This window comes from Oncorhynchus keta, chromosome 13 (genome assembly GCF_023373465.1).
Source record: "Oncorhynchus keta strain PuntledgeMale-10-30-2019 chromosome 13, Oket_V2, whole genome shotgun sequence".
In the NCBI taxonomy this organism is placed as follows: Eukaryota; Metazoa; Chordata; class Actinopteri; order Salmoniformes; family Salmonidae; genus Oncorhynchus; species Oncorhynchus keta.
This window is the reverse complement of record NC_068433.1, coordinates 13,287,292-13,296,989: the sequence shown is the minus strand read 5'-3', so window position 1 is coordinate 13,296,989 and position 9,698 is coordinate 13,287,292. Positions and strand designations below refer to the sequence as shown.

At 40.4% G+C, this 9,698-nt stretch overlaps 1 protein-coding gene across 3 annotated transcripts in view; it reads left to right on the top strand.

The window, feature by feature from the left end:
* Positions 1–1,692: 1,692 nt before the first annotated feature.
* Positions 1,693–9,698, top strand: part of rtn3 (reticulon 3) — a 33,877-nt gene continuing 25,871 nt past the window's right edge. The window contains exons 1-2 of one of the 3 annotated variants that reach the window (XM_035783369.2): positions 1,693–1,994; positions 9,510–9,557. In XM_035783369.2, coding sequence (XP_035639262.1) covers positions 1,898–1,994; positions 9,510–9,557 — 145 coding nt within the window. In that variant the 5' untranslated portion in view covers positions 1,693–1,897. The remainder of the gene's footprint in view (positions 1,995–9,509; positions 9,558–9,698) is intronic. The other 2 variants (XM_035783370.2, XM_035783371.2) reach the window with 2 other exon arrangements.

Sequence of the window (9,698 nt, the reverse complement as noted above, 5' to 3'; positions counted from 1 at the left end):
AAATACAGTTTTACATTTGCAAGTAGCAATCCCAAACATAAACAACATTCTCAGTAACATTTACAGAAACATTACATTTACTTGCTGTGACTGTGATATGTGTTGTTTTATCTACCTTAGTTGAATGCACTGACTTGAGTCACTCTGGAAACTAATTTCTGCTGAATGACCTAAATGTATGTGTGGAAATGAACATACCAAAATGAACTGCAAAGCACACTGGGTATTATTATTGGCCTTGTTTCAGGGGGCATGTCTAGATGGAATACAGCTTTACCTAATTATCCTAACCTGCTACAAAAGTACATTTAGACAAAAGCCCTTCCAGACAAAACCTTGATTTGGGTGGAGCTCATTAGCATAATACTTAGCATGCTTTGCGATTGTCTATTTTTTCATACAGATGTATTATTAATTTACTTAGCAGATCCTGTTATCACACCATAGTGCAATCAGACTTCTGATATCAATGCAGGGTGAAAGGGGACCACAAAATAATGAACCGCTATAATTAAGAATAATATATATAGTATTTGGAAAATACAAATTACAGCTCTTGAAAGTATCTTGTTAAAAAATGCATTGGAGTGTAGTTCTGCCCAGTGTAATACACATTACAAAATACTCAGAAGCAATTGAACTACACCAAACAAAAATATAAACGCAACATGGAAAATGTTGGTCCCATGTTTCATGAGCTGAAATAAAATAAATGTTTCATAAGCACAAAAAGCTTATTCCTTTCAAATTTTGTGCACAGAAGTCTCAATTTTTTAGGGAGCGTGCAATTGGCATGCTGACTGGAGAAATGTCCACTGGAGCTGTTGCCAGAGAATTTAATGTTCATTTCTCTACCATAAACTGCCTCAAAGGCAGTTTTACAAAATGTAGCAGTATGTCCAACCGGGCCTCAGAACCGCAGACCACGTGTATGGCGTCGTGTGGGCATGCGTTTAGCTGAGGTCAACGTTGTGAACAGAGTGCCCCATGGTGGCGGTGGGGTTATGGTATGGGCAGGCATAAGCTACGGACAACGAACACCATTTATTTGACCTTTATTTAACTAGGCAAGTCAGTTATAAACAAATTCTTATTTTCAATGACTGCCTAGGAACAGTGGGTTAACTGCCTTGTTCAGGGGCAGAACAACAGATTTTTACCTTGTCAGCTCGGAAACAAGAACTTCCATCCTTCTGGTTACTAGTCCAATGCGCTAACCACTAGGCTACCTGCCGCACCAATTGCATTTTATCGATGTCAATTTGAATGCACAAAAATACTGTGATGAGATCCATTGGGCCCATTGTGAGGCCCATTTTGTTTTAAGGTATCTGTGACCAATAGATGCATATCTGTATTCCCAGTCATGTGAAATCCATAGATTAGGGCCTAATTAATTTATTTAAATTGACTGATTTCCTCATATGAACTGTAACAGTAAAAATCGATGAAATTATTCCATTTTGCTTTACATTTTTGTTCTGTACACATGTGAATAGGCCTACACTGGGCTTTGCTTTTTGTTTTATAGCCTACACACTCTATAAGGCCAATTTACATTCTCAAATTAGAAAACATAGGGTCATGTTTGCATAATAAAATGTGGTAGGTATTTTGCCAAAAACAGGCTATATATACATTTATCAACACAATGGGAAAATGTTGGGTATAGCCCTTTAAATGAGCTAACGTCAAATGTCCGCCTTGTTTCGCTCTTTCGGTCCTGTACACTCACAGCGCTTCAGTACGTGCGCGTGAAGGTGCACAGGCTCGGTGACACTTGCACCCAGCTCTTTGGGAATAGGAGGAAAGTCGGAAGAAAAGGTTATTTTAAGGACAGCAATAGCAACATTTATTCTCACCGTTACTGTGCAGAATATTGTGAAATTACAGGAAAATGGCAGATTCAATGACCCAGTCCGCCCAGATATCATCGTCGCAGGGGTTTGCCGATGGACAGAACGCTGTTGCGGCCAAAGACTCAAAAATGTCGGGTAAGACGGATGTCATTCTATGTTGCAATAGTCAACATAGAAATGCAGTTTAAACGTTAAGTAACACAGGTGCTTTGAAATAAAGTAGCCCGTTGCTCTGATGTAAGACCGTCAAAAAACAATGTTTTAGGACCGTGAAAGGCAGGTAAATTTAAAATGCTTAGTTCTACACTTATTTGTTCGTTGGGAAGGTTAACCAGTATATTGTCCTTGTCTCTGTAAGCACTTGACATAGTCAAGTTGTTGAACAAGTAGTCCATCCCTTGTAAACTGATGATTTTGCATTATTGTGGGCGTCAAAGGGTGCTAAATATCCTAATATTAGACGTCCTACTTGACCAACAAACACCCACCGCCCTCTATGGGATCGAACGATACTCCACTGACGAGAAATTGTTTTAGAACACGGTTACCACCTACCCGTCGTTGGTTCGAGAAACGCGCACCACGATTTGATGGAACACCAAACTAGTCTACTTGCTTTGCTAAAGTTCTCTCAACCTCTGCAATCCCGAACTTTGTATTAACCAGACAAGGAAACCGAACGCAATGCCACATTTGATTCTCTATTTGGGCCACGGTGAAATGGCTACATGTTGCAGGGACTGTGATCTGCAGTGCAGATTCATTGTTACCAATGATTTGTATATACACTAGTTGACTGACAGGGGCGCTGTTTTGAAGTCACTGTTCCTCTATCTTGGCACTCCCCCATTGTTTAAAAAAAAAGAAAAAAAGATTAGCTATAAATTAATGTATTAATTTCTACATTCGTTTTTTCCCACATTTATTCTATTAGACACCATACTGCATACTTTTTCAATTGTGAGGTTAACAATTTTTTTCCCCTTAAAAGTACATGTTTTAGAGATTAATGTCTCGACTACAATAAAAACATACACAAATGCATGTAATTTTGTCCTTGAAACATGTAAATGAATTACTGTAGAATTCCAGTCCCACTGGGGAGTTCCCATATTGCCTACTGGTGGTTTCAAAGCTTCTCAATTAATTTTTTTACCCTATTTAACTAGGCAAGTCATTTTAAGAACAAATTCTTATTTTCAATGATGGCCTAGGAACAGTGGGTTAACTGCCTTGTTCAGGGGCAGGACGCCAGATTTGTACTTTGTCAGCTCGGGGTCCAACACTCTAACCACGAGACGACCTGCCTCGCATCAATACATGGATGGCATCAACAATCCAGGGTTTATGTACATTGTTGATTGTTATTGGGCAACTGCAAATTTAAGGGAGGACCTCTTAAAGGCCTGTTGTTTTTTCTGTTGCCAAATCACCTCCACATTGGTCAACAAAGCCATGCAAGAATATTAGTGCTTCAAAGTCCAATCCCTCTAAATTGGTTTGCTATGAAGCATTGATTCTATGGTTTGTTTTTTGTTTCTATTTTGTCATTGGCTGCATGTGTCCTGTAAGCTAAATGATTGGAGGGAGGAAAGGACACTGTTGTCTCTGCAACAGTCTTCAAACTGACAGTTTATTGTCCATTAGGGAAGGGCTATTCAAATAGTTTAATCCATCTATAAAGCAAACCATGTCTCACTAATTAAACTTGAAACAAGCCTCTGTTGGGAGTACATTTGTGTATTAGGCTATAATTTCCTGTATATTATGCAATATTGGCAAATACTTATGGGGCACTGATAGTAAAATAAATGTTACACTGCCATACATGCACTCAACATATTCAGTTGGCCTTGCTGTTATGGTTTTTGTCATTGTTTTCCATAGTCTTTAATCTGTTTCTCTTTTGTTCAATTTGTTGGTGCATTGGGTGGGGAATGGAATAATTTTTTCTTTGGGGGGGACTGTGGGGGAGGTCTTGGATGGTTGAGGGGCAGCTCTTTGGGAACTGTTGGGGGGTCTTGAGCAGAGCGTTGACTCTGGTTGCTTCTGTGTCGCTCTGGATGGGAGGCTGTTCGATGACCAATGTGACGTAGTTGTTGAGCGGCTTCACTGCATGTATATTGTATTTAATTTTTAAAAATATTAAATTAAAAAAAAAATTATGCTAAAGTAGCCTAATCAGATGATCAATGTACAAACTGCTCTTAAATAGAAAATCGTTACCTTATTTGTTGACCTACAGGTTGTGTGTTACAGGCTTACGTTACCATATGTTAACAACTAACCCTTTTAAATGTAGTTTGTACTGTATATCATTTCAAAGGCATGCTAAAAAAGGGACCCAGCTCATATTGCCAACGGGGAATGCTTTTGTAATCTGTTCAAGGCTGAATACCAGTTATATTGCCTCAAGAGGGTGTGTCACAAAGGCATTTACGAACTTGTACATTTTTCAAAGGTGAGTAATATTTACGCTTAGATCAAACTGACTGCGTCGTTGCATTTTGGTACACCAGGATTACGTTCATTTCCAGTCAAAGGCTGTGTTTGCCTTGCAGCATTGCGTTGCAGTGCGTTTGGTGTGGCGCATATGTTGGACGTCTCAAACGTTTGCATCAGACTATATGTGTAGTAGGCTTGACAGAAATGGAAGCAGAAGGTGAATGTTGAACTTTAGTTATATACATATTCAGATGATGCTGCATACTATTTTGCGCAATGACTGTCGGTGTGTTCGACACGCTAGGCCAGTGATAACGTTTTCAGTGTTTTTTTAAGTGTAAATTTAATGTTTTAAAAAAAACTAATCTCCAAGATATTGGGTTTGCATTTTTCTGAAGTCTGTGCTACATTGTCAGTTGTCTGTCTACCATTCTTTCATTTGTCCTTGGTCACACAGACCAGATGCAGTTCCTTGTCTGACTATTTATTCCCCTCCCTTAACTCTGCTGTATGATTTAATGATGACACAAGTCCTCGTTGGACCCTTGGCACTACTGTCGTACAGTATCAATGTCCCGTGGCCAAGTTAATGTAGCACCCAGTCTGGAGGAAACCAAATGGACTTACAGTACCAGTCAAACGTTTGGACACCTACTCATTCCAGGGTTTTTCTTTATTTTCACTATTTTCTACTTTGTAGAATAATAGTGAAGACATCAAGACTATTAAATAGCACATGGAATCATGTAGTGACCAAAGTGTTAAACTAATCAACATATTTGAGATTCTTTAAAGTAGCCACCCTTTGCCTTGATGACCGCTTTGCACACTTGGCCTATCTTGCCATCTGAGGCCGGTGTTGGCCAGTCTCTTTTATGCCTACTTCATTCTCAACATACTTGAGTGACAACACTAAGGAAGTGACCATGGAGATCAACCTAAGAGGTCTCTCATCTAAAAGTGCATTGAGCCAGTTGATTGTCAGGGTTATTTAGTTAATGAAAAGCACCCCCTGTTCTTTTCGATGCCGCTTCTCCCCGAGGTGATTGTGCAAAGATCCGTCAATGGAACCATTTATCTAAGGTGGCAGAATGTCCATGGGTCTACCATTTTGTTGGACTGTACAGGAGAATTTGTTACAATGATTTCTGAATATCTCCGAAATGCTGTTCAAGTTGTCAGTGTTTGAATCAGTGCTATTTTCTTCCTGCATCTGTTTTAATAGGAAGTTAAAATATTGCCTGAAAATCAAAGCAACTAATGGACTAGAGATGCATTATTCAAACTCCGCAATATTGTAATTTTACTGTGTTATCAGCGCTAAATCCGGTGCTCTCTGTTTCATAGGCTATGGGCATTTTGATCGGGATTTCCACCCGTTTTCAGTTAGAACGACGGTTGAGGTCAGCAAACGCCAAGAAGTTAATGTTTTTCGTTTGAAAGATGTGTGCTAGTTAAAGCTACACTAAATATACAGTAGTCACTAAGGATTACTTTAGACTAGAGATGTTATTATTTGAAATGCTGCATTTTGCAGAGTGGGAATTAACATTCGGCTGGTTTTAGCTTGACTGTTAAGATGCAGTGAAACGGATACAGGCTGAGGAATGATCCAGAATCTAGGCCAGTGCAATGAGGAGCCTGCAGATAAGACCATGGCAGTAGTTTGTGAGAACATGGGGTACTTTTGGCCCCCTCTCCTATCCGCTTCTTATTTTCTCTCCCTCTCTGGCTGGCGCTCTGTTCTGGCAGACCATATAGTCTAAGGTCAGTAAATCGGGCTGAGGCAGCAAACTGCCCCCCCCCCGGGGTTTGAGTGACTTCACTTTCCTTGGGATGGGACAGAAATGGCTGGTAGGACTGGGAATGCAAAGTTAGGCCCTCGCTCCCCCATAGATGAGCCTACATCCACATCTAGTAGTAGAGAATAGGGTGGCATTGTACCAAAGCAGGTTCACTTCCTACTCATGTCTGCCGGTCATGAGAATGTTGTATCAAGGCTGGAAGTGTTGGAAACACGAGCTATATGAAGCCATGTTTAACCCTTGTCATAGACAACCATAACTGTTAAAAATGCACATATTTGACAAAGATGAGTCTGCTAAAAGGGAGTGGTTCTCTTGCATAGATCTTCTTAGATAAGTGACTCTAGAGGTTGTTTTTGTGGACACTGAGGATACGTTTTCCATCTGAAATATTTCATGTACTTGCACGTTACCACCAATGGTTTCAGGCTATTTGGAATTGTCAGCGAAAGAAGCAGAACGTTGACTAATTTTCTTATTGCAGGTGTGGCATAGGTAGATTAAGAGTCTAGGCGAGTCTTAGAGGAATGTTACATAGCAAGGGCATGTCGACCTGATCAGCCAGTCTCCTACGTGACTCGTTTTGGGGCGACGATGACTCTGATTGATTAACCGGCTCATGCACTTTACCATATGTCATACGCATATACTGAGTCTACAAAGCATTAAGAGCACCTGCTCTTTCCACGACATAGACTAGGTAAATCCAGGTTAAAGCTATGATCCCTTATTACATTTACATTTAAGTCATTTAGCAGACGCTCTTATCCAGAGCGACTTACAATTATTATTATTGATGTCACTTGTTAAATCCACTTCAATCGGTGTAGATGAAGGGAGGGAGATGGGTTAAAGAAGGAATGTTAAGCCTTGAGAAATGGTTTGTGTGCTATTCAGAGGGTGAATGGGCAAGACAAGATTATACAGTTGAAGTCGGAAGTTTACATTGACTGTGCCTTTAAACAGGTTGGAAAATTCCAGAAAATTATGTCATGGCTTTAGAAGCTTCTGATAAGCTAATTGACATAATTTGAGTCAATTGGAGGTGTACCTGTGGATGTATTTCAAGGCCTACCTTCAAATTCAGTGCCTCTTTGCTTGACATCATGGGAAAATCAAAAGAAATCAGCCAAGACCTCTGAAATAAAACTGTAGACCTACACAAGTCTGGTTCATCCTTGGGAGCAATTTCCAAACGCCTGAAGGTTCCACGTTCATCTGTACAAGCAATAGCACGCAAGTATAAACACCATGGGACCACGCAGCCGTCATACTGCTCAGGAAGTAGACGAGTTCTGTCTCCTAGAGATGAATGTACTTTGGTGCGGAAAGTGCGAATCAATCCTAGAGCAACAGCAAAGGACCTTGTGAAGATGCTGGAGGAAACAGTACAAAAGTATCCATATCCACAGTAAACCGAGTCCTATATCGACATAACCTGAAAGGCCCCTCAGCAAGGAAGAAGTCACTGCTCCAAAACCGCCATTGAAAAAGCCTGACCGGTTTGCAACTGCACGTGTGGACATAGATTGTACTTTTTGGAGAAATGTCCTCTGATCTGATGAAACAAAAATGGAACTGTTTGGCTGTAATGACCATTGTTATGTTTGGAGGAAAAAGGGGAGGCTTGCAAGCCGACAAACAAAATCCCAACCGTGAAGCATGTTGGTGGCAGCATCATGTTATGGGGGTGCTTTGCTGCAGGAGGGACTGGTGCACTTCACAAAATAGATGGTGGCATAAGGAGAAATTCTGTGGATATATTTAAGCAAGACATCAGTCAGGAAGTTAAAGCTTGGTCACAAATGGGTCTTCCAAATGGACAATGACCCCAAGCATACTTCCAAAGTTGTGGCAAAATGGCTTAAGGACAACAAAACCAAGGTTTTGGAGTGGCCATCACAAAGCCCTGACCAAAATCCTATAAAGCATTTGTGGGTAGAACTGAAAATGTGTGTGTGTGTGTGTGTGTGTGAGCAAGGAGGTCGACAAACGTGACTCAGTTACACCAGCTCTGTCGGGAGGAATGGGCCAACATTAACCCAATTTATTGTAGGACCCTTGTGGAAGGCTACCCAAAACATTTGACCCAAGTTAAACAATTTAAAGGCAATGCTACCAAATACTAATTGAGTGGATGTAAACTTCTGACCCACTGGGAATGTGATGAAATAAAAGCTGAAATAATTCTCTCCTACTATTCTGACATTTCACATTCTTAAAATAAATTGCTGATCCTAACTGACCTAAGACGGGGAGTTTTTACTAGGATTAAATGTCAGGAATTGTGAAACTGGGTAAGGTGTTTGTAAACTTCTGTAGTGGCTGCATGCATACACTAGATGACTGATAGGTGGCTCTGTGTTGAAGCCACTGTTCCCCCATCTTGGTACTCCTGCCGCTGTAAAATGTATTAATGTCTACATTCATTTTTGCCCCACTTAATATATTAGACACCTTAATGCATACAATTTAAAAGTATGTGAGCTAAATGAAAATACAAAGATTTCCTTAATGTACAATCTTTAGCGATTTACTAATGTCACTGTCTGTACTAAAACCAAAATACTTAAATATGTCATTTTGTCTTTGAATCCATTTAAACTACTGTAGAATCCCTTTCATTCCTATGGAGGACTGTTCCTACTAGGGGTGTCATATAGCTGACCGGTGGCTTCAAAGCCTCTCAATGGTCAATACATGGCATCAGTAGTCTAGGGTTTATATACATCGTTGTTGCCATCTCACTCACCACTGAAGAAATTCCCTCTGGTGTTCCCCAGCTGTTAAATGTGTAAGAAAGGAAAAACCTTGTTCCACCTTCGATATTCAGTGATGCTGTTAGATGGAACTATTGCTCTACAAAAACTGTTCTTGTGATCACTTAGGTTACATGATGACTTACCATCAAGCGAGTGCAATGTGGGAGTCTGATTGGCAACGGGTATCGTAAACCACAGTAGAAATATGTACAAATTGCATAAAAATGACATGGAAAGTACCATACAATGTTATGAGTAGTGTGACATTGTTGGAAGCATCGTTATTTGTGCGTCGTGAAGAAATATTTGCGTTTGTCATATTTGTTATTGTCTTTGCTTGCATAGGAAATGTTAAGTGCATGGATTAAGTTGATCATCGTTGTTTTATTGGTAGTAAACTGGTAGACACTACCAGTTGCATGGGGCTTGCATGTTAGTAGTTATTTTACCGTAGCTTCTGACACAGTCCACGTTGTAAAGCATACAGTATTGTATAGTTGATAGGTCGGATTAGTGGGAGTCCCACCAGGCATCCAGTTGACGTTAATGTATAAAATGGTGGGTGGTTGTTATGGGGATGAGAGTTATTTTCTGCCACTGTAGGATGTTCATTCTTCTGTCCTTTTTTATTTTTTCAGATTCCTTTCTTTCCTCTTCGCCTGTATCTCTCATTCAGTCTCCTGAAGGCAAGTGTATGGTTCTGTTACGCTGCTCGTCTGCTATCCTCCCTCTCACGACCTTCACACTCTCTTTCCCTGTCATTCTCTCTTGCTCGGCTGCCGCTGAAATGCCTTTCATTCCTCTCTAGTGCCCTTCTCCTACTCTAG